The sequence below is a fragment of the Schistocerca serialis genome, chromosome 1 (genome assembly GCF_023864345.2).
Source record: "Schistocerca serialis cubense isolate TAMUIC-IGC-003099 chromosome 1, iqSchSeri2.2, whole genome shotgun sequence".
NCBI classification, from domain to species: domain Eukaryota; kingdom Metazoa; phylum Arthropoda; class Insecta; order Orthoptera; family Acrididae; genus Schistocerca; species Schistocerca serialis.
In genome coordinates this window covers 347,068,656-347,094,429 of record NC_064638.1, presented here as the reverse complement: position 1 = coordinate 347,094,429, position 25,774 = coordinate 347,068,656, and the positions used below count along the sequence as shown (strand labels likewise).

At 44.5% G+C, this 25,774-nt stretch overlaps 1 protein-coding gene across 1 annotated transcript in view; it reads left to right on the top strand.

Moving 5' to 3' along the window:
* Positions 1–25,774, top strand: part of LOC126457405 (tyrosine-protein kinase Dnt-like) — a 233,936-nt gene that overhangs the window by 157,099 nt on the left and 51,063 nt on the right. The window contains exon 5 of the mRNA XM_050093674.1: positions 3,118–3,292. Coding sequence (XP_049949631.1) covers positions 3,118–3,292 — 175 coding nt within the window. The remainder of the gene's footprint in view (positions 1–3,117; positions 3,293–25,774) is intronic.

Genomic DNA, 25,774 nt, shown 5'->3' with positions numbered 1-25,774 from the left:
TCTAACCTGTGCAAGCTTCTTCATCTCCCAGCACCTACTTCAGCCTACATCCTTCTGAATCTGCTTAATGTACTCATGTACTCATCTCTTGGTCTCCCTCTACGATTTTTACCCTCCACGGTGCCCTCCAGTACTAAATTGGTGATCCCTTGATGCCTCAGAACATGTCCTAGCAGCCGATCCCTTCTTCTAGTCAAGTCGTGCCACAAACTCCTCTTCTCCCCTATTCTACTCAATACCTCTTCATTAGTTATGTGATCTACCCATCTAATCTTCAGCATTCTTCTGTAGCACCACATTTCGAAAGATTCTATTCTCTTCTTGTCTAAACTATTTATCGTCCACGTTTCACTTCCATACATGGCTACACTCCATACAAATACTTTCAGAAACGACTTCCTGACACTTAAATCAATACTCGATGTTAACAAATTTCTCTTCTTCAGAAACGCTTTCCTTGCCATTCCCAGTCTTCATTTTATATCCTCTCTACGTCGACCATCATCAGTTATTTTGTTCCCCAAATAGCAAAACTCCTTTACTACTTCAAGTGTCTCATTTTCTTATCTAATTCCCTCAGCATCACCCGACTTAATTCGACTACACTCCATTATCCTTGTTTTGCTTTTTTGTTCCCTAGTGCTTCATAAGCTGCGTTATGTATGGCTTCTTTAACCATCTCAGACATCTTATCTACAGAGGTTTCATCAACGGCAGCAAGTTTTTTTGCTAGCCCTTGCTCGTACAAGAAGCGGGTAGAACTATGGTCAAGGGTATGTAAATTATATTGAATTTCCTCTGACTCGGTTTCCACTTGAATTTCTGTGTCTTTGATAAACATGAATAATGTCTTAGACATTAGCAAAAAATGGTCTGCCCCGCACTCTGCACCTCTCATAGCCCTCACGTCTTGTGCTACTAGCTTTGTTGTTTGCTTTGTTGTGACATAGTCTATAATGGACTTGGTGTTAACGCTTGATTTCGCCCATGTATATCTGCGGATGTCATTATGCTTGATCCATCCATTCAGAATTCTTAAGTAATTTAGCATGTAGAATTCTATCAATCTTTCACCATTATTATTTGTGGTTTCTTCACCATATTGCCCCACTATGTTATCATTAGCTTTTCATCCTGTTCTGGCATTAAGGGCTCCTTGTAAAATGACTTCCTTGCGATTTTCTATATTTTTAAGAGATCTTGTCAGTTGAGTGTAGAATAAGTCATTCTTCGCTACATCAGCGTAGTCGTTTGATGAATAGACCACAATAATCACCACAGAATGGCCCTTTATTTTCATCTGTATTTGCTGAATTCTATCATTGACACATTCCCGGCTGGTTAGGTTTTTCTTGAGTTGTTTCTTTATGGTAATGGCAAGTCCACTTTGGGCTCGTTGTTCCTTTGGAACTCCACTATAAATGTAAATGTAATCATTCATCTCTTCTGTATCATGCCTTTTCTCTTTGGTGTCTGTTAGGCCCGTTATTCCGACGTCAAGGCTCTTTATTTCTTTAAAGACTTCTCGTTGCTTTGTAGAAATTCCTTGTATATTCCATGTTGCAATTCTCATTGTCCTTTTTCGTGCCTGTTGTCGTCTTCGTTTTGATCCATTCCGTTCCGAGGCTAAATTGGGAGGTTTTGCATGTGATTTCTTTTGTTAGGGTGGAGTGCAGGTCCAAAGCCCCGTCTAGGAGGTCAAGATGATTTTTAATCGTACTTTTCTTCCACTAGACGATTGCCTTTCTGGGGTCAGGGGCTCTGTCTGTCCGTCCCTTAGACTACTCTGGGAATGAGGTGCCACTTACGCCAAGTCCGCCGTACCGAAGTCCATCTTCTTCGCCTTCTATGCCGATGTGGTCTTTACCCGTAACCCTGGGAATGGGTAACACGTTATACCCCGCGATACTGGGTCCCCAGCAGAACTTTTCCGCCAGCTCGAAAGCCGGGCCCACTTCCGCGACTTGGACGCGCCTGCTGACAATTACCCATGTGCGCTTAGAGAAGGGGGCTCTAAGCACCCTAGGCCGGGTTAATGTGCGTGTATGGTTCCATGCACAAAGGCTAGGCACTGTTTTATGAGTAAAAATCATGGACACATTTAGCAGGCCAGACTCAACGGTGGTTCACCTGGGCAACATGTTATCTGAAGTGTTTGACGAGACTAATGTAATGATCGTCGCACATTAGTCAACAGCGATTTCTACAAGATATTTTCTGGAGAATATAGGACACCGTCATAGTAAAAGTTATTCTGTGTGATAGGTATCCGACAGTGTATATTTCCTACAAGGAACTGCTGAGACGACGTCATTTATTATGGAGTCAACAACGTAAAGATCATTCATTGAGTGGATGGTGGAAATTCCTTTCCACAGATGAATTCTGCTTCATCTCGACTTGAGTTGCGTGCCTGCCTGCAAGGAAACTGATTGCCGTTACAGTTATAGGAACATTGTTAGAAGCTACAGGTTTTACGGTGGTGGTTTTCGTGTGAAGCGGAGTCGTACTGGAAAAACATCTTCGTTGACGTCTGGAAGAATACCCTTCAAGGTCAGAGCTACATGTATCAGGTATTAAAGATACACAGGCCGTTTTTACCACGTGTAGGTCGTACGGGTTGCCCTTTTATTCAAAGAGGTGTAGGTAGCCGAACTTTTGGCACGTGAAATAGTTTACTGAATTCTGACAACTACCAGGAGTATAGAACGTGTCAGTGACGGAATAAGGTGGCAAAATTTTGCCCTGCAGCCGCTAAGGGTCACATCACGTGACTCTTTCCTACCAACTCAACAGGATGCCTACGGAGCTTTAAACCATCACAGAGAGAATACTGTTTAAGCATACAAGTGGGTGTGACAAGTACGTATGATACACTATTCGTAATAATGAAATCGTAAATGGTGTTAAGGAAGAAGGAGAAATCGCACTGATGAAGAAGATATGTAGTATCATAGCCAACCATTTCGTTTATCATTCCTGTTACTAGAGTTCCACAGATCGTTTGGTTATGAACAGTTCATGGAGAAGCTCCTGACCCCAAGCAGAAGTGTGGGACGTTATTTAAGTGACGACAACACAGAAGTACGACACTACGGAATCGGTCTCTTTGTTCAGAGGAGGCGTCGCCGCGAAACGACTCGATCCGGCTGGACCCCGCCTCCCTGGTGACGTCTAGCGGCACCTTTTACGTGGCGGTCGGCTGCGCATGCGCTATGATCGTCGTCGTCATTGCCATCACGTCTGTTGTCTACGTCAAGAGCAAGAAGCTGCGAACCCAGCAGTCGCTGCAGTGAGTATACCACCGATTTCGGCTTTTATCCTATGCCATTTTTATATGGTTAACATACGTTATTTATATAAATATTTTACATATAATAGAAAGATGAAAAACAAGGCTTATTTACGTACAATATAAGTATAGAAAGATAGTATACAACCTTATATTATGCTGTAGAGGATCCATGTGAAATAACTGAAATAGTAGACTCAGTTGTATTAAAGCAATAATGTCCCAACGACATCTTTGAAACTAACTTTGTATTTAAGTAGTGCTTTTATTTATTTATTAGTATGGCTCACACGCATGAATTATATACTTACAGGTACATAACAATAGTATATGTGTATAGCAAAAATACAGAAAAGCAAAATTACGTACATACTAACTTAATGTGAATATCTTTTCTTGTCGTGTTCTGTGCCAGCAGTACCACAGTTATACTTTAGGACTCACTCATGCTCTTCAGGATTTTCAGTAAGCTGACACTTCTGATCTGACAGGTCTCTCACCTCGATATTACTGGCATATAGCTGTTTTTCTTGCCGTAACGGTAGGTTTCTTGAAAGGAAGCTATTTCGTCGTAGGCTTTGTATGTAATCCCCTATGGGTAATTCCAGGTTCTCATATACCTTACGGTATCCCTAAGAAGGGCCTCGCTTCTTTGGAACTGCGCGTGGATATATGTTGCTCAGCAGAGGAAGCCATAAGTGGGCGCTGGTCGGATGGTCCCAATTATTAACCGCATAGTGTGGTTCAACTAAACGTCGATCAAGTTGGTGTGGCTGCTGTTTAGCTATAAAAGGGCACAACACTCTGCTGCTGAAAAGACCAGCTCAATGGATGGCGTGTGAAAGGTACCTTGTAAAGTAAGTAAAAGTGGTCGTATTATGTCCGCTGAAGTTGTTTGTAACAAAATTTGTATCCTAGCGACGATCGCGTTTGTGGATGTTCCACAGTTAACACTCGTGGTTCTAATCGTTGAAAATCCGTATAGGTGTCATATTATGGCACACGCACAAAGTAATCCTTAAACCACTTCGTTCGAATGGCATAAAATCAACTTCCACAAACAATGTGTTCAGGTGCAGTACGTACATAGCCAGGACAGTCATGCAGTTGAGGCACATAAAAATAGACAGTGCCGCTACATTTTTCAGTCAAGGGCAAAAGGCTTCCTACATCTACCAGACAAACAAAGTGCGTTCATAGCTCGCTAGGACACAGCATTACAAGCAGTCGTTAACCTATTAAGTTGCGAAGAAGATGAGTCTCACTTGAATTGCAAATCTATTCACAAAAATCTTGAAAGTCCATCAAGATATCTGATAAGAACTCGGCATTTGCGTTGAGAAAATTATCTCCTAATATGGTATTTCAAATATATATCCTTTACTTGAATGAAAATGACCTCGGATGGTGTTTAGAGCAATGTACAGGTAACATGAATATGTGATTTCAGTTTGCATAGATCTACCGACACCTCATGAGATCTGACCAAAAATACCCAAGTACTACTATTTCACGGAGTGTGAAATCAAGTGCGAGTTAGCGTCGTCAACACCTGAGCGAATATATTTGTAAACAACTGACCTATAAGGAGATTTTGAAAAAAAAGTCTTACGCCATTGTCCCCAGGCGTAAATTCAGGCATCTAATCATGCAGGGGTTTCTCAATCGACTCCCAATGACCCTTCTTCTCTTACCTTGAAATATTTATGTTTTATCCGTTGAAAGTAGGAGGCATGTTTATGTTGTATGATGGTAAGAAAAGGGATTGCGCGGTCTAAAAGCCTGCTTCCCTTAAATGGCATCAAGGGGACGGCCGGGATTCACAATCACTTCCGACGGACGTATCACCATTAACGGTGCCACATGTCTTCAGCAGATGAGACGGTATGAAGAGGTTTAGAATTCAGCTTAGGACACTGGCTAAAGTGTTGTGTTTAGGGACTGTACACCACCCCCTCTCCACCTCTTTCTGGCCAATCACTGGTGGTGAACAATTCTTCTACCCAAGAGTCGAGTTCCATGGCAGAGACGTAAGAAGCCTCGGCTATGGAGGTGGGTGGTCTCTTGAAAAGCTTTGTCATACCACCACATATCATTTTGAAAGAAGAATACTACTGGGAAAGTTACTCTTTTGTCGCACCAGTGGACAGAAAACAGTTGTACCTGACAACGAATGGGTGCTGGACCACGTATATTCTCAACAGTCCCGTTACACCACGATGTTGTTCACATGATCACAGTAGACCGTTCATCCACGGTCCCGGCTCGACGCCTGGAAGCAGAAACCAGTTTACATCTTCCGTCGTCGAATGTTCGACTCCATTTGATGCACGATGATATGCAGGCTCTCATACAGGTAATTGCGTCGGCTTCCACTGACTACAAAGCACAAACATGTTACTACGGAGCTAACTCTTGCGTGATACCTGTAGCCTCTTGAGTGACAAAGTATTCTCGAAAGTGTTCCGATTGCATCTTTTTACGACAATGGCTGTAGCTATTGGGCGGTGTCATAGCAAACGCGCCCTTCATTATTGGACGCCATAGCTGACATAACGCTTGAGATCATTTCAAAAAGCAGTCATCACATCAAGATTCCACAGCCTTATTTAGGTAGAGCAGGTCAACTCGCGGCCAAATGTCTTAGATGAACAATCAGTGGCACCGCTGCTAGCGCGCCTTGGATATTCAGTCAACATGTGTATCACTTGGTGTGGGGTATAATTGGTCGGCAGCTTGGTCATCACTGACTTTTACACTGGTGAACAAAATTAAAGAAACAAACGGAAATTTTTCAAGGTTGTATTTATTTTGCCACAAAAAGTATTAACAGGCGATAGTAAAGAAGAAACAATGTACAGAATACATAACGTAAACAACTGCTACACGCTTAATGGTAGACAAAAGCAATCCTTGTTTTTTTCCAACTTAACGGATTTGCACACACATTCGACAACTCGTTAATGTTCTCAGTATGGAATGCGAAAACCTATAGCGGTAATACAGGTCTGACAACGACGGGGCATGATGTGAATGATGTCATAAATCTCATTTTGAGGCAGTATCGCCAATTCTTCCTGCAGAGCTGCTCGCAAGTTTTGGAGAGTGGTTGGTGGATGCCGACGTGTTGCAATTGGCCACCCTAATGCATCCCAGACATCCTCTATTTGATTCACATCTGAAAAGCGAGCAGGCCACACCATCTGTGCAATGTCTTCCACCTCCAAGAAAACATCAATCACCTGCACTCTATGGGGTCGAGCGCTATCGTCCCTTAGTACGAAGTATGGGCTCACGGAACCTCGCAACAAAAGGAGATGAGGTCCCAAGATCTCACCATACCTGACAGCAGTTACACCTTGGGCCAATTCACCCATACAGTTTCAAGAAGATGTCTCTGAGTACTCAACATAATCCCTGCCCACACCATTAGGGATTGTCCTCAATACTGATTTCTTTCCCTAATGTTTGGATTCCGAAATCATTTTCTACTTTCCCTCCAGATGCGAATCCGTCGAGAATCACCCTCTGGACGAAATCTGAGCTCATCTGCGAAAAGAACATTGGCCCATTGTTCGACCGTCCAGTTAATACGTTGACGGCTCCGCTCTAGACGTTTCCTTCTGTGAAGTCGCGTCAGACATACACATACAGCGGGTGTCCGACAATAAAGGCTACTCTGTCAAAGCCTTCTGTACACCATTTGCCTCCATACAACGCGTCCAGTGAATGCTGCGATGTCAGATGCCAGTTGACCTACAGTACTAGCGGGTACCGTCCTGCTTTTGCAGAAAAATTGTGGTCCTCTCTTTCTGACGTTATACGTGGTCGAACCTGCCCTGTTTTTGAGGTTACAGTCTCTGTCTCTGTAAACTGTCACCACTCCTGAGAATCAACAGAACGATTCACATCAAGCCATGGAGCTACATCAGTTTGTGACCGTCCTGCTTCCATTCTTCCCAGGCCCTCAACCGCAGAGATTCTGCTATGCGACTCTGTGCCTTGCTGCACCGTCTGTGACCGTGTCCACAGCGATTGTGGATATGGGGCTAACAGGCAAGCACTAACCGGTTTGATACGTGAGTTGAGGTCATCATTGGCGTGGGTGTCCGTTGTCCGGCATCCCACCTTCCGTGCAGAACACGATCGTGCGCATATCTACAGACAGTTTGTATGATTAGAACGTGAATGAGACACGATGGAGAAATACGTATGTTGCTTTAATTTTAGACACCAGTACATTAAGTACCATTCATGTTACTTGGACTCGTATAAGAACCGTGGTAGGGCCCCTTTTGAATTCAAGCCACATTCTTTAAGAGTATTTGACTGCTACAAATGGCTGTCTGTGTGGTTTCGCAACCATGCTAAGTTGAGTTTCACACCGAACTAGGTGGTGCTGTGGTTAGCACACCGGAGTGGGAATCGGGATGAGTACGGTTTAATTTCCAGTCAGTCGATCCAGAACTAGGTTTTCCGCGATTCCCCTAAAACGCTTAAGGCTAATACCACAATACTTCCTTATAAATGGTCATAGCAGATTTCCTTTCCCATCTTTCCCTAATCCAAACTTGGGCTCCCTCTTAGAGGCCTCGTTATTGATGGGACGTTGAACTCAAATCTCCCTTTTCTGGATAATATAATCTGTAGTAAAAAATTTCGAAGCATTTACCTTTTCGCAAATTTCGAAACCGTTTCTGTGCCTCCAATACTCCTTGAAAATCGATTGAAATATATCAAATAATGAAAGAGAGAAGTATAAGAAACAGTATTATTCCTAAAATGAGTAAGTATATTACAAAAAGTTCTACGCTTATGAGGACTGTAGGGTCGACCTCCATCGGGTCGGGGCACCCGACGGGCGAAGACGACATATGGTCCGGAGCGGGCAAGAGTTCCATGTCGGAGGACATCCGGTCACGGGAACCGACCGGCGGCGCGTGACCCAGGGAGGCGCCCGGCGGTTGCAGCGGAGCGTCCACTGCGGGCGTCGTCGGCGGGAGAACAGGAGGCGGCGGCGGCGGCGGCGGCGGCGGCGGCAGTGGCGGCGCGTCGCCATGGGGCAAAATGGAAGGCAGCGTCGATAACACCTGGGGCTGAGGCGAGCCAGTAGATGGGTCCCCAGGGCGCTGACCGGAAGGCACCGTCTCTGAAAGCAGACGGCGAGCGGCAGATCCCATGCGACGACAGAGGCGCAGCTGGTTGAGATGCCGGCGCCCCACACCAGAAGCCGCCAAAACCAGATACATAGCGCGTCCGAGGCAGCGAAGAATGCGCCCTTCGAGCCAACGCCGTGAACCTCGGTAATGACGATAGTAGACAACGTCGCCTGGAGCAAAAGCAGGTGTCTGCCGCTGCGCAGGAACCTGATGCGGCGGATGTAGCAAAGACATCAAGGTTCGATGATGACGACCGTGGAGCAACTCAGCCGGCGAGCGACCATCTCGGGGCTGAGAGCGATACGAGGACAAAAAGAGCTATAATGCGTCCTCCCGAGAATGCGACTCTTTCAACCTCAACATCTGTGACTTGAAAGTCCTGATCAATCGTTCAGCGGCACCGTTTGACTGTGGCGAAAACGGCGCGGATGTCAGATGTTGAATACCATTGGCCTTGCAGAATGACTGAAATTCTGTGGACATGAATTGTGGGCCACTGTCGGAAACAATAGTCTGTGGAATAACTTCAATGCAAAAGATAGCAGATAACGCTTGGATGGTGGCAGATGACGTCGTGGAAGGCATCCGGACAACAAAAGGAAAATTACTGAATGAATCTACCTCAACCAATCATCGAGCGTTCCAGAATGGACCAGCAAAATCGATGTGTAAGCGTTTCCAAGGGGAAGTGGCTTTTGGCCATACAAAGAATTTCCGCGGTGGTGCTGATTGTTGTCCGGCACACACCATGCAAGAAGAGCACATATTCGTAATCGCGGCATAGATTCCGAACCAAGTACAGTGCTGACGAGCAAGTTGTTTCGTTCTCACTATACCCCAATGTCCTTGGTGGAGAAGCTGTAAGACAGAGGACTGTAACGAACGTGGGACCACGACCCTGGACTGATCATTATCAGAACGCAACAGCAAAACACCACGTCTAACAAAAAGTCTCTCCTTGTGAGCAAAAAATCGGCGAACCAACGGATCCCCGATCCGTGAATTCGACAAGGCCCATTGCGTAGCAACAAAACGCAGAACGGTAGCAAGGACCGGGTCAGCAGCTGTGGCTGTAGCTACACGACGAAAATCAATCGGAAAGGATTCGACCACGTCATCGGTTTCTGCATCAATAAACATGCAAGCAAGTTCGGAGGAATCAAATGCCTTATCCTCAGCAACAGGCAAACGGGACAACGCATCGGCGTTTCCGTGCTTAGCAGTGGACCGATACAAGATATCGTAGCGGAACTGCGAGAGGAAAATTGACCAGCGAATGAATTTCTGCGCTGTACGCGGAGGTACAGGCTTGTTCGGATGAAAAAGCGATGTCAAAGGTTTGAGGTCTGTGATGATGGTAAAGTGACGACCATACAAGAAATCATGAAACTTTGTAACACCAAATACGAGAGCCAATGCTTCTTTCTCGATCTGTGAACAATATCTTTGCGCAGACGAGAGCAATTTGGACGCAAAGCACAGCACCGATCCCGAAATCCGATGCATCCACCATCAACAAAAGGGGCTTCTGGGGATCGAATGGCGTAAAGCAAGTATTGGAAAGCAACGCCGATTTCAACTGGCGATAGGCGCGTTCGCATTCCGTCGTCCAGACGAACGGAACACCTTTACGGCGTAAGCGATGAAGCAGAGCTGAAATGGAAGAGGCATGCGGCACATATTTATGATAATAGTTGATTTTTCCCAGCACACTCTGTAGCTGCTTCAAATTCTGCGGCGAAGGCAAGTCTTGTAAGGCACGGAGGTGCTCGGGACTGGGATGTATGCCTTGGGCATTGAGTACATGTCCCAGGTAGGGCAAGTCACGAGCAAATAACACACATTTGTCCTTCCACAAGCGAAGACCATTTTGTCGCAAGACCTGAAATAATGTTCTGAGATTGGCCAAATGTTCTTCTTCCGTCTTTCCGGAGATCACAATATCGGCCAGATAGTTTGCTGCAGTAGGGACCGACGCACAAACAGTTTGTATATATTGCTGAAACAATGCAGGGGCGGATGCACACCCGAATGGCTGTCATTTGAATAGATATAAACCAAGATGCGTGTTAACCACCAAAACGCGCTGGGAGTCTTTGTCCACCGGTATTGGCAAGTACACATCTGCTAGGTCCAACTTCGAAAAATATTTACCCGGGCACAGTTTGTCAAAAAGATCTTCCGGGCGGGGTAAAGGAAAAGTTGCAATCACTAGTTGTGGATTCACTTTGGCCTTGAAGTCCACACAAAGTCTCAATTGTCCCGAAGGTTTTTGGCAAAATTACTAAGGGTGATGCCCAGAGAGAAGCCTGCACACGTTCAATTACACCTTGTGATTCCAAATCGTGTAATGTTTTTGCGACCTCATGACGCAATGCGTGGGGAGCATTGTGCTCTCTGAAAAATTTTGGTTGCACATTTACTTTCAGTTCCAAATGTGCTTTGTAGTTCTTAGCGCAGCCAAGGCCCAGTGCAAAAATGTCTGCAAATTCTTCACATAGACGAGAAACACTGTCTGAAGGCACAGTCTGGTGCACTGATAGGACCTGATTTACTGTAGACAAGTTAAGCAACTGAAATAAATCGAAACCAAGCAGAAGAAGAATGAAGTTTTGTTTGTCCTTTGTATGTTGCAAGAAGGCTGCACTGTCCTAACACAGGGATATCTTGACCTGAATAACCAGTTAACTTAACATTTGTGGCACACAACAGAGGTGTGCCCAGCTGTTTGTACGTGTCGTGATTGATCAGTGAAACTGCTTCTCTGGTATCGAGCTGGAATGGTAGCACTTTGCCATTAATTTCCAAGTCTACAAAAAGTTTATTGTCCTGCTGTCGACTAGAGCGACTGTCTCGTGCAACGTGAACTGACACTGGTACATAATCACTTGCGACGTGACGGGATTTCTTGCGCTGTCGACACACACTATTTGTGGGACGAACACAGTCACTGTAAGAGAGAGTGGCACTGAGCGGAGTGGAATGAACTACATGAACTTCCATGGGCAAAGTTTCACGAGCCTGAGTATCCTTGGTTCTAATTCGGCGTGAAGCAAAGGGCCTGGAATGGTTGTGAGTGTCCGATCTGAGCTTTTTCTGGCAAACACTCTGAACATGTACTTTTTTATTACAGAAAAAGCAAATAGCCTGGCATGACGGGCAATTTCCACGCGAAAGTCTAGTAGCATACCGCAGGCATGATTTTAGCACTGCATTTGCTTGCCTGCGCGGTGCACGTGGCTGCGAGCCTGGCGGCAGCGGTGCGGCCGGGCGCGAGGACTGTTTACTGCTCCGTGCAGCTCGCCCGGCGGGCCGGGTAACCTGACACACGCGGTGGCGAAGTTTCAAATGATTCCTGAGCAAAGTCAAGTGTGTCCTGCCGATCCAATATGTCCATCACTTGTTGAAGGGAGGGATTGACTAGTTTCAAGATCTGTTCCCTTATATGAACATCCTAAACATTCTGTGCAATTGCATCACGCACCATAGTGTCTGAATAAGGGAGTCCACATTGACACACTCAAAAGCACAATCCCTAGTAAGGCCTTGCAAAGTTGCAACCCACTCCCGATTAGTCTGACCTGCCGTACGCTTTGTACGAAAGAAGGTATACCTTTTCGCAACTACATTGACTGATTCTTTGAAATATGCATCTAATGCAGACAAAATTTCGTCGTAGGACAGAGTTGCTACATTGCGTTGGGGAAATAATTTGACTATCACACGGTACTTTTGGACACCGACCGATGCTAACATAAAAGGCTGCCGCTCGTTACCTTGAATTCTGTAGGCGACGAGATGGAATCCAAATTGGCGTGACCACTCCGTCCAGCTTTCTAGTGCAGCATCAAAAGGTCGAAAAGTTGGTGCAACAGCGTGTTGTGGTGGCGTTAGGGGTGGAGCGGCGGCTGCCGCCTCGTTTTGCATTGCCCGTTGACCCTGGATGAGCTGTCCAAGGGCATCCAGTAAGGTCTGCGTCTGCTGATTCTGTAAGCGATAAAATTCATACAGTACATCTGGAGATTGTGGGGAAGCCATTACACAAGTAAATCAGGCAATATCGATAAGAACGCGGTTTTGCCTCGTCGCCAATGTTTTGGTTGGCAGAAGAGCCAACACCGTGTTACTAGAAGGAGGCTGAATGGCACGCGTTTTAGCTCACACAGGCTGGCGTGAGGTCTGGAACAGGAAAAGGAAATTAGAATTTAGAAAAACGAACGTAGCTGGTGGAATACTTAACTTTAATCCGTTAATGAAGAACGTCGGTCTTGCCGGTACATTATTCACAATCTCAATAGTAACTGATAATGGTGCCTTGCTAGGTCGTAGCAAATGACGTAGCTGAAGGCTATGCTAAACTATCGCCTCAGCAAATGAGAGTGTATTTTGTCAGTGAACCATCGCTAGCAAAGTCGGTTGTACAACTGGGGCGAGTGCTAGGAAGTCTCTCTAGACCTGCCGTGTGGCGGCGCTCGGTCTGCAATCACTGATAGTGGCGACACGCGGGTCCGCCGCATACTACCGGACCGCAGCCGATTTAAAGGCTACCACCTAGCAAGTGTGGTGTCTGGCGGTGACACCACAGTTAGAATATTGGACGGCAAGTCGTTGTAATTTTCGTTTTGGGTGGCCTTTCATAAATCCAACTATCATGAGTGGTAAGGTAAAAGTGTTCTGCCCTTCAAAACAAGCCAATATTGTCTGGTAACTGCCGCTTTAAATCAATAGTTACTACCATTACTGTACTGTGTAAGTATTGTTATTGTTGATACATTTTCGGCAGAAACTACGCACTTCACATGTACTGTTCTGAGATTATCATTAAGTTTAAATAACAGGACATAAATTGAAATTCATTGAAATTCATTTTTTCGAGGCTGTTAAATTTTATTAATATAAGAAGTGGCATGGCTATGAGGAACGGAGAGAAACGTTATTGAGAGTAATGTTCAAGGTGTAGTGTCATGTGATCATAAGGATGTGGGGTAGTGGTCCGTGTGAAGTCAAACTGCTGTAATGGCTAAGGAAGGACAACATCCTTGGGCGTCACCATGAGCGGCAGACGCTGGCATACAGTTAGAGTGTTCAAGAAAGTTCTGGAAGATTCTGGAAGAATCTCGGTCGTTAGGAGGACCTTGGGAAGAGTCACCGAAAGAAAGCCACAAATGTGTCCCTGAAAAACCGGTATACAAGGGGCTAGTGCAGAAGACCAAGGAGACTAAATAACTGTCAGCAAGGAGTGAACAGCTGGCAGTGTAGAATGAACCTTCAGTACCATCAGTCAGAAGCAGTCATTAGTAGCAAGTACTCACAGTGAATAGCCGTCAGGAGCAGTACAACTGCCGAGCATTGAAGTCATTACGGAGTGACACTAACATGCTGCTGCAGTAAGGCGCCAAGACGGCAAGAGGACTGTACACATCTGAGGGAAGACAACTGAGTTACCGAAAAGTATCCAGCAACCTCTATTATCTTCATGTTTTTGCCTGTTACACAAAAAGAAGCGCTATAGAGTTTGTCCCTAGTAGCAATGTGTAACACATATTCATCTATATTTGTATCTACGTCTACATGATTACTCTGCATTTCACAATTAAGTGCTTAGCAGAGGTTTCATCGAACCATCTTGGTGACTGAAATTTCTTGAGAAGTTCCTGCCGCAGCCTTTGTTTTAATGAGTTCCACCCCAGTTGTCGTATCATATCCGTGGCACTCTCTACTCTGTTTCACAATAATACAAATCGGGCTGTTCTTCTTTGAACTTTTCAATTTCCTCTGTCAGTCCCAACTGATGCGGATCCCATACCACACAGCAGTACTCTAGAAGACGGCGAACAATCATAGTGTAAGCAGTCTCTTTAGTGTGCCCGTTTCATTTTATAAGTGTTCCATCAATTAATCACAGTCAGTTATTCGCTTTCCCCACAGCATTATAAATGTGAACGTTCCAATTTAAGTTTTCCGTAATTGTGGCCATAAGCATTCAGTTGAGTTTACAGCCTTAAGGTTTGTGTGATTTATCGTGTAATTGAAATTTAGCCGATCCTTTTCGGTACTCATGTGGACGACTTCACACTCATCATGATATAATCAATTTCCACTTTTAGCATCATACAGATATACTGTGTAAATGGTTTTGCAATTATCTTTGATCATCAGATGACTTAACATGACGGTGAATGACAGCATCATCTATAAACAATCTAAGAACCCTCTTTAGATCGTCTCCAAATGGCTCTTAACATCTGAGATCATCAGTCATTAAAACTGTCTCCTAAATCGTTTATGTAAATGAGGAATATCAGGGGCCCTATAACACTTCATAGGGAAACCGAAGATGTTGTGCTTTATTCGATGACTTTACGTCAATTATTATGGACTGTGATCTTTGTGACAGGAAACCAGGGTCCATTCATACAACTGTGACGATACTCCATGGGTACGCAATTTTATTAGAAGTCGCTTGTGAGGAACGGTGTCAAAAGCCTTCTGGAAATACAAGAAACATGGTCTTAATTTGATGTCCCCTGTTGATAGCACTCGCTACTTCAACAGAGTAAAGAGATAGTTGTGTTTTACATTAACGATATTTTCTGAATCCGTGTTGACTGTTGGTCAATAAACAGTTTACTTCGAGATAATTCATAATGTTCGAGCACAGTGTATGTTCCAAAATCCTACTGAAAATCTATGTTAGTGATATGGATCCGTAATTCAGCGAAATACTCCTATTACCTTTCTTGGGTATAGATGTCACTTTTGAAACTTTCCAAGTATTAGGGTACGGATCTCCCTTCGAGCGAGCCATTGTATATGATTGGTAAGTATGTAGCCCTTGTGTCAGCATACTCCGAAAGCCGTTATGAAGTCTGGACCGGAAGTCTTGCCTTTCTTAAGTGTTTTAATCTGCTTCTCTACATCAAGGTTGTCTACTTCTAAGTTACTCATGTTAAAGTTATTCTTGATTAGAATTTTGGAATACTGACTTCGTCATCTCTTGCGAAGGAGTTTTGGAATACTGTCTTCAGTAGCTCTGCTGTAGCGGCGTTGTCATCAATAAAATCATCATCGTTATCTCATTGATTGCATCTACCACTGGTGTATTTTATACACGAGCAGAATCTCGTTGGATTTTCTGCCAGATTTGGAGACAGGATTTCGTTATGGAAATAAGTTAAATTTGCACTAAATTTCGAGTTTCTGAAAAATTTCATCAATCTTGGGGTTTTGCGTTCTTTTAAATTTGGCATGCCTTTTTCGTTGCTTCTGCAATAGTATTCGACTCGTTTTGTGTACCGCGGAGATCAGGACTATTTGTTATTAATTTATTTTGTGGGTATCTCTCAGTTGCCGTCGATACCTTTTTTTTTTTTAATCCAAGCCACATCTGGTCTACGCTTACATAGCCAGTTTGTAATTGGTGGAGACTCTCTTAGGAGGGTGTCAGAGGATTTTTTATTTGCATTTTAAACAGGTATATGCACGTTTATTTACGCTGGGTTTGGATGTTACGATATTCAATCTAGCTATAAGATCCTGCGGCACTATCTTTCTATCATGATCCTCCTTATTTGGTCAGGATTATTTGTTGACAAGAGTTCAAGTATGCTTTCGGAACCATTGCATTGAATTAATTGTTAAAAATAATTTTTTAAGAAGGCATTGAGTAGGATTTTGAACGATTTTTTGTGGCTACCATCGACTTTAGTCATTTAGTTTCCCAAAGTATCTTCGGTAGGTTGAAATCAGCACCAGCTATAACTGTATGAGTGGAGTAACAATTTAAGGTGACCTTCCAGTTTTCTTTGAACTGTTCAGCAACTATAGCATCTCAGTCAGGGCTTGGTCAAATGAACCAATTACTGATTTATTCCAGTTGAAAAGTATAACCTCCACCCGTACTAACTCACAGTGACCATCTACTTCAATTTCAATTCAAGGCGATTTACTCCTAAGGCCAATAAACACTTCACAACCAACTGTATTTGATTTGTCCTTACTGTACAGGGTTAGGTCCTTTGTAGAAATGTCCACTGAATTTATTTTCTGCTTTAACCAGCTTTCCGTACCTATGACGATTTGAGATTCAATGCTTTCTATTAGCACTTGGAGCTCTGGTTTATTTTAAACACAGCTACGACAGTTTACAACTACAGTATTGGTTTTTCGTATGTCTAGCCTCTTCTTGTGTTTGTAGTGCATCTTTTGAAACTGAAGTCCTTTCTACACTTTCCCGAGACCTAACGTAAAAACCAACCAGTCCCTTCAACTCAGCCCCTGCTACTCGTGTAGCCGCTTCCTACGAATAGTGAACCCCTGACCTATTTGTGTATCAGAATACACGGAGGCGTAAGTCCTGTCCCGTACTTGTCTCTTGGTACGAACAAGATATCTGACTGCATAAATCACAACGGGTAATACTCAATGTTTTATATTTGTCAGGATACAAAGTTGAACGAGTACTTTCTCTCATTGGTCCTCAAGTGTAAATAAGGTACCTAACTGCGCAAGTTACAACGAATAATAGGGAGTATTTTCTAGCCGTCAGAATATAAGGGGCAGGAAGTATTGTCCCGCAGTTGTCTCCAGTTATGGTTGAGTTATTTGAATGTATGAGTATACTGCCTGAGCAAGTTCTAAGCGGCGGCGTTCTCGTCTCTGATAGAGCAAGTTAGAACTCAGAAACTGGGAATCGCTGGAAAGACTTTACATATAGAGTGGTAGGACATATGTTTGCAGTTTAAAACTACTGCAAGACGCCTCTCCGAATAGGACTGAACTAGTGGCAAAAGAAATTGTCCTTCAATTGATCCTTAAGTATTTGCAGTCTGTTTCACTTGCTATGAATTACAACTTCTCCTCTCCGTTCCTCATTCACCCATGTTAAGTACCCTAGAAGTTATTATCCCTCTTATTCTGTTAAAGATGAAAGCCCTCTTTGTCCTCAACGTTCTGATTGCTTTACACTGGCCTCATCTTGGTTAGAAAACCAACTCGAGATGGCCACATATAAGATATCTTGGCGACAAATAGACCTGATCTTTTTGAGGGAGTTAATCTAGAAGAATGTTTTAGCGGCCATAATGTCGTTGTGGCTTCTATGTCAGTGTAAGCTGCAAAAGAAAAAAAAAAAAGAAAAAAAGAAAAACGTTGAGTTTTCTTGTTTGGGAAAGCAAAGAAAAGTGTCATTAATGAATATCTTCATAGTCACTTCCAAACATTCACCGCGGGACACAAAGATATTGAGCATCTTTGGTCGGAGTATAAAGGTATTGTCCACCATGTGCTAGAGAGTATGTGCCTACCAAAAATTCAGGGGGCCGGCCGGAATGGCCAAGCGGTTATAGGCGCTTCAGTCTGGGGCCGCGCGACCGCTACGGTCGCAGGTTCGAATCCTGCCTCGGGCATGGATGTGCGTGATGTCCTTAGGATAGTTAGGTTTAAGTAGTTCTAAATTCTAGGGGACTGATGACCTCAGATGTTAAGTCCCATAGTGCTCAGAGCCATTTGAACCATTTGAGCCAAATTTAGGGGAGGGAAAGGATCCACCGTGTTACAACACACATATTAGGAAGTTGCTGAGTAAGCAGAGAATTTTGTACAGTCATTTCAAACGTTGTCACTGATCGCTGACAAACAAAAATTATGCGAAATCAAAGCAGCTGTCAGAAGGACAATGAGAGATTCTTATAACGAATTTGAAAGAAATATTTTATCTGCAGATAACCGCAAAAAAATTTGGTCGTACGTAACATCTATGAACGCTAAAACTAATTCAATACCTTCTCTTGCTGACAGTACGGGTAATCTAACGGATGATGATAAACAGAAGGCCGAAATTCTAAACCTAGCCTTAAAAAACTCGTTTACGGTAGAGGACTGCAGCACCATTCCCTCTTTCAATTATCGAACAAACGAAAGGATGGCTGACATAGTGTTTAGTGTATCTGAGATTGTAAAACAGTTAAGATCCTTATACGCCAGGAAGGCATCTGGCCCAGACGGTATCCCCGTAAGAATTTATGTTGACTATGTTACAAATATAGCACCATTCTTGTCCATCATCTATCAGAGATCACTGGAACAGAAGTTCCACGGGACTGGAAGAAGGCCCAGGTAATAGCAATCTTTAAAAAGGGTAGAAAATCGGATGCACATAATTACTGACCAATTTCACCGACATCGATTTATTGTAGAATCATGGAACATATTTTGTGTTCAGACATAATGACCTTTCTAGACTCTGAGAAGCTCATCTGCAGAAACCAGCACGGTTTTAGGAAACAGCGGTCATGGGAGACACAGCTGCCCCTCTTTGTGCATGATATCCAACAGGCTCTAGATACCGGCTCCCAGGCTGATGCCATATTTCTCGACTTTCGAAAGGCTTTCGACTCAGTTCCGCACTGTCGCTTGCTACAAAAAGTGCGCGCTTACGGTCTGTCCGATGATATATGCGGTTGCATAGAAAGCTTTCTAACAGATAGGAAGCAGTATGTCGTCCTGAACGGGGTGACTTCACCAGAAACAAGCGTATCTTCAGGTGTGCCCCAGGGCAGCGTAATAGGTCAGCTGCTTTTTACGATTTACATAAACGATCTGGTTGATGGTATCGACAGCGGCCTTAGACTGCTTGCCGATGATGCTGTAGTCTATAGGAAAGTAGTATCATACGAAAGTTGTGAACAAATCAATGAGGATTTGCAGAAAATAAATGAGTGGTGTAATGACTGGCAGTTATCTCTCAACATTTTAAGTGTAACCTACTGCGTATAACAAGGCGAAAATCCTCATTAATGTACGAGTACAAAATAAGTGTCCAGTCTTTGGAAGCGGTAACGTCTGTCAAGTATCTGGGTGTGACTATTCTAAATGATCTCAAATGGAATGATCAGATTACACAAATAAGGCGGGTAAGGCAAACTCTAGATTGCGGTTTATTGGTGGAATCCTGAAGCGATGCAGTCCTTCAACAAAAGAAATAGCTTACAATACATTAGTTGGTCCAGTCTTGGAGTACTGTTCGTCTGCATGGGATCCTTACGAGTTGGATCTGATTCAAGAGATTGAGAAGGTCTAAAGAAGAATGTCAAGATTCGTGACTGGTACATTTAGCCATCGCGAGAGCGTTACACATCTCATAGAAAGTTTGAAGTGGGACACACTTGCAGATAGACGGCGCTATAAATACACTCCTGGAAATGGAAAAAAGAACACATTGACACCGGTGTATCAGACCCACCATACTTGCTCCGGACACTGCGAGAGGGCTGTACAAGCAATGATCACACGCACGGCACAGCGGACACACCAGGAACCGCGGTGTTGGCCGTCGAATGGCGCTAGCTGCGCAGCATTTGTGCACCGCCGCCGTCAGTGTCAGCCAGTTTGCCGTGGCATACGGAGCTCCATCGCAGTCTTTAACACTGGTAGCATGCCGCGACAGCGTGGACGTGAACCGTATGTGCAGTTGACGGACTTTGAGCGAGGGCGTATAGTGGGCATGCGGGAGGCCGGGTGGACGTACCGCCGAATTGCTCAACACGTGGGGCGTGAGGTCTCCACAGTACATCGATGTTGTCGCCAGTGGTCGGCGGAAGGTGCACGTGCCCGTCGACCTGGGACCGGACCGCAGCGACGCACAGATGCACGCCAAGACCGTAGGATCCTACGCAGTGCCGTAGGGGACCGCACCGCCACTTCCCAGCAAATTAGGGACACTGTTGCTCCTTGGGTATCGGCGAGGACCATTCGCAACCGTCTCCATGAAGCTGGGCTACGGTCCCGCACACCGTTAGGCCGTCTTCCGCTCACGCCCCAACATCGTGCAGCCCGCCTCCAGTGGTGTCGCGACAGGCGTGAATGGAGGGACGAATGGAGACGTGTCGTCTTCAGCGATGAGAGTCGCTTCTGCCTTGGTGCCAATGATGGTCGTATGCGTGTTTGGCGCCGTGCAGGTGAGCGCCACAATCAGGACTGCATACGACTGAGGCACACAGGGCCAACACCCGGCATCATGGTGTGGGGAGCGATCTCCTACACTGGCCGTACACCACTGGTGATCGTGGAGGGGACACTGAATAGTGCACGGTACATCCAAACCGTCATCGAACCCATCGTTCTACCATTCCTAGACCGGCAAGGGAACTTGCTGTTCCAACAGGACAATGCACGTCCGCATGTATCCCGTGCCACCCAACGTGCTCTAGAAGGTGTAAGTCAACTACCCTGGCCAGCAAGATCTCCGGATCTGTCCCCCATTGAGCATGTTTGGGACTGGATGATGCGTCGTCTCACGCGGTCTGCACGTCCAGCACGAACGCTGGTCCAACTGAGGCGCCAGGTGGAAATGGCATGGCAAGCCGTTCCACAGGACTACATCCAGCATCTCTACGATCGTCTCCATGGGAGAATAGCAGCCTGCATTGCTGCGAAAGGTGGATATACACTGTACTAGTGCCGACATTGTGCATGCTCTGTTGCCTGTGTCTATGTGCCTGTGGTTCTGTCAGTGTGATCATGTGATGTATCTGACCCCAGGAATGTGTCAATAAAGTTTCCCCTTCCTGGGACAATGAATTCACGGTGTTCTTATTTCAATTTCCAGGAGTGTAGAAGGGCCTGCTCACTAAATTCCGAAATCCGATCTTCACGGAGGATGTAGAGCATATATTACTACCACCAACTTTCAAATCGCGCAATGATCACCATTCAAAGATAAGGGAAATAAGAGCTCGTACTGAGGCGTACAGACGTTTTTCCCTCGATCGATCCGCGAGTGGAACAGAGGGGGGAATATGACTTTGGCGCGAATTGTGCCCTCCGCCACACACCGCTTGGTGGCTAGCGGAGTACATATGTAGATGAAGCTGGTGATAGCACATGTTGCCAGATGCGACAATTTACTGAGCTTAGCTTATTGTAAGACAACACTCTTACAATGTTGATCCTCCAGTAATTAACAATACACATAGGTTTCTCTGATGCTCTCAGCCTGTTGTAATTCATAGTTGGAGTCAGCAACGATGAGAGTCTGGTTTAGGCATATGCGCACCTATGTCATGCATTCTCTAAAAGCCAATGAGCATTCAGTAACGTTCTGAATGCTCTGCTATGTATGTCGTGTCCCAGGTGTGGGCAGTGTTTGGTGATCCACGGACCTGATTAATAAACAAACTTAAGATCGTTGGCCACCTCACCACGCAACGTGACAGCAACAGTTTTATCGGTAGTGACGTTAGTGTTTATGGGGTAACGCACCGATACGAATGCCACCCCTGTCCGGAAACACCTCGCCAACGAATTATGCCTCATTACACGCCTTTTTGAGGGAACCTTCATTTGATATTCACCCCGTCTTGTTACTTACGCGTCATGAACCTTATTTCTTAAATTACATCGTTTTGCTACAGCTATCTTAAAAATTTCCGTTGCTTGAATTCTGCAGCGCCTTGCTCTGCTTCCCACGAATTTCTTCCGAGGGGAAAGTGAAAGCCGGTTCCTGTCGGTTGCAAGTATTAATCTTGATTGTAGCGAGGTATTTAGTGAATTTTTATTCTGTTGGTTGCGAGCTGTCATCGCTGTGCTGGTGGTAAGTCTCTCAGTAACTTGTTAATAATTTTTACGACCTGGTGTTTGCTGCACAGTCGTACTGTACCATGAAGTGGAGAGTACCGCTTTGTGTCCACTCGTCCACACTTCAAAACCTCAGCTGCTGTTCAGGTCAAATTAAGCATTGATTTCTTGCTCTTGCCACATATACTTCGAGTTGATAACCGCCCTGAGAACATACGACTTGTAACGGTTACAGTTACTAGTCTGCAAATGACGAAAATACTGATTCAATGTTGCTAAGTACACCGTCCTCGAGTTAAACCGTATATAAATAAAGTTTACTAGATAAATAATATGAAGCAGGTCGTCTCTCTCTGAAATGTAGAGCAAAATAAAAGTACATGTTTGGAAGCTGCCTATATATCATTAGCTCTCGGACGCAACTGCACCGAAAGCCAGATAGCGCCAGAACAGGCATCGTATCTTTCTTCAAATCAAGCGCTATTGAGGAGTCTTCAGGGAACTGAAAAATTTATATTGGAAAACATGAGGAAGTATAGCACAGACTTCCGCCGCTGTGATGAACAGAAGAACGAATCTCTCCCAATAAAGGGTTTAATACGTTACTGCATCTATGGAATCAGGAAAAAGAGAAATTTTAACTTGATCAGCTCCGCCATACGCTGCAGATATGAAGAGGTAGACGCTATCTCCGGCTGCTGCTACCCCCGGCTCTCGCATCCATTCAGATACAGTATTTCCATTTCAACAGAAACCCAATCAGCTGGTAACAAAAGCGCCCGCAGACTATTTTGCACGTGGCACAAAAACAGATAACCTGTTTATCTTCCCCTGCGCTGCGTTATTATATTGAAGCCCGGCTCCGGACGGCGCGACTCTTATTGCCTCCTCTGTTGTATACGCATTTCCCAGCAGGCGCCCCGAACAAAGGAGTGACGCGATGACAAAAGGGTCCTCCCCGGAGCCAAAAGGCGCACCATCGTAAGTCTTTATTTGTACAAGATGTACACGCGCCGTGTCGGCCAAGTTGATTACAGAACCAGGCGCTCAGGAGCAAACATATTGCAGGAACTGAAAATATTTGTACAGTGGTTTTCCACTGTTTCTGTAACAAGTTTTCATTTCACCGTGTGTCTCCCAATTCCAGTGACCACGGAGGCGGATATAGTCAATCAGTATCCTACTAAGCTGCCAACGAGGGGCAGCCAGGGGTGACAGTATGCAAACATCTGTGACCCATTGAAGACTGTTAGGTATAATGTACAATGCGTCCGCATTAATCTCAATGGAACGTTGAATCGTAGTTCTTCTTAGTAGAAGTAGTGGGACTTAATAAGACGGCATTCGCATAAACATGTAGAGATTAAGTGGACTTTTTTTAGTTTTTTTTAGTCATTGAGTCATCCTCAGAAATCCTTTCCTGTGCTAGTGCTAACTTTTCATTTGAAAGTAGTACTTGCAAACTTGTAACCTGCATCCTCAATTATAGGCAGGATGTATTCCAACCTTTGTCTTCCACCTTCCACTACTGTTCTTACCCTCTACAATTCTATCACTGTGGAAGCTATTCCCTGATGTCTTAACAGATGTCCTTTCTCTTTGCTATAGCCAAACTAATCATCAAATAACAGATACTCAAGTTTCTTTTCTGTTCCTCTGTATATTATTCTTGTCAGCTACTTGGATGCGTGAGCAATAATTCTCACACTTGTCGGTTCTTGCAATCTTTGTAACTGTGTGGATGTTGTTTTTCCGAAAATCTGGTGGTATGTCGCCAGTCTTATAGATTCTGCATCCTGCAACGTGAATAATCGTTTTGTTGACACTTCCAGTCAGTTCTTCTTGTCAGTGTTTACCATACATCCCTTTCCTCGTCAATTATCCAGAGAACCTCTTCGTTCTATGCCTTATCAGTCCACCTAATTTTCAACGTTCTTCAGTAGCACTGCATCTCAAATGCTTCAACTTTCTACTGCTCCGATTTTCCCAAAGTTCATGTCTCACTATCATACAATCCTGTGCGCCAAACGTACATTCTCAGAAATTTCTTCCTCAAATTAAGTGCTATGTCTGATACTAACAGACTCCTCTTGGGCAGAAATGCTCTTTTCGCCAGTGCTAGGCTAAGTCCTCCTTGCTCCATCCGTCATGGGCTATTTTGCTGCTTACCTTCACTTACTTAGTGATCAGCAACTAAGATATTAAGTTCCTCGACGTTTTACTTTCTGATACTTCTCATTACATTGGTCTATCTTCGATTTACTCGCAGTCCATATTTTTACTCATTAGACCACTTCATTCGAAATATCTTTCATCTTCACTTGGACTGAGGATAGCGAATCTTATCATTCATGTCCTTTCACCTTGAATTTAAATTCCACTCCTGAAAATATCTTTTATTTCCATCATTGTTTCTTCGATGTACAGATCGAATGGTAGAAGTGAAAGACTACATCCCTGTCTTACGATCTTTTTAATCCGCGTACTTCATTCTTCGTCATCTATCATTGTTCCTACTTGGTTCTTCCACGTGCTGTATATTACCTGTCCTTCTCTACAGCTTACCCCTATTTTTCTGAGAATTTCGAACATCTTGCACTATTTGACATTGTCGAACACTTTTTCCCAGATGACAAATCCTACGAATGTGTCTTGATATTTCTTCGGTCTGCTTCCATTATGAACGTCAGAACTAAATTTCTGGTGCCTTTCCCTTTCCTATAGCGCAACTGATCATCAACTAACAGATCCTCAAATTTTCTTTTCCATTCCTCTGCATATTCATTATTCTTGTCAGCTACTTGGATGCGTATGGTATGTCACCAGTCTTATGGATTCTGCAACCCGCAGCGTGAATAATCGTTTTGTTGACACTTCCTCGAATGCTTTTAGAAATTTCTATGTAATGTTATCAATACCTTCTTCCGAATTTGATTTTGAGACTTACAGAGCTCTTTTAAATTATGACTGTAATACTGGATGCCCTATTTCTTCTTGCATCACGTCGTGAGAGAAATCCCCCCTCATAGAGGGCCTCAATGCACCGTTTCCCCCTATCCACTCTCTCCTCTGGGTTTAAAAATGAAATTCCCATTACGCTCTCCTTGTTACCGCCACTGCTTCTCACCAAAGGCTCTTTTGACTTTTTTTGTGTGAAGGCCAATCCATCTGCAAAGCTTGGGTGGAACAGTCATGAGAAGTTGAAAAGAAATTCCGTTGTGAAGGTCTGTGAAACAGAAAATTATTGAGGCTTCCGCAGTCACTTGTTGACAAATCGCGCTTTTCTCGGGTTCTTCGATCTCCGTTGATTTGATTATTTTTCTGACGTTCCGCCCGCAAGAGTGTCTGGCATTGTCAAAACTTCACCCTGCGTTGCTGATGTGGAGTGGAGTCGAGCTGGCAACCATAGGTATTGTGTATCTGGTGAGCCAACTTCCAGCGGCTCCTCCGTGGTCGTTACCACTGTAGCTCTTTTCTTCTCACCTGCAACGGAGTATCCGGGATACGTTCACCTTGAGGCTTTCCTATTTCTTTTTGAAGCAGTCTTCATGTTGTGGAGCTCTAACGATTCCCTGGAAAAGCGGGCGCCGTAGCTCCTCTCCGTGGCAAGAGTTTCCGTGTCAGCGAATTTTGTTACGTGTTGGGACACACGCATAGCACGTGCTCCGCCACGTCCGATTTCTCCACAAGTCCCAGTCTGTAGCGGCCCAGTCCGTCTCGGTAAAGTAAAATTCTATGTACCGACGTG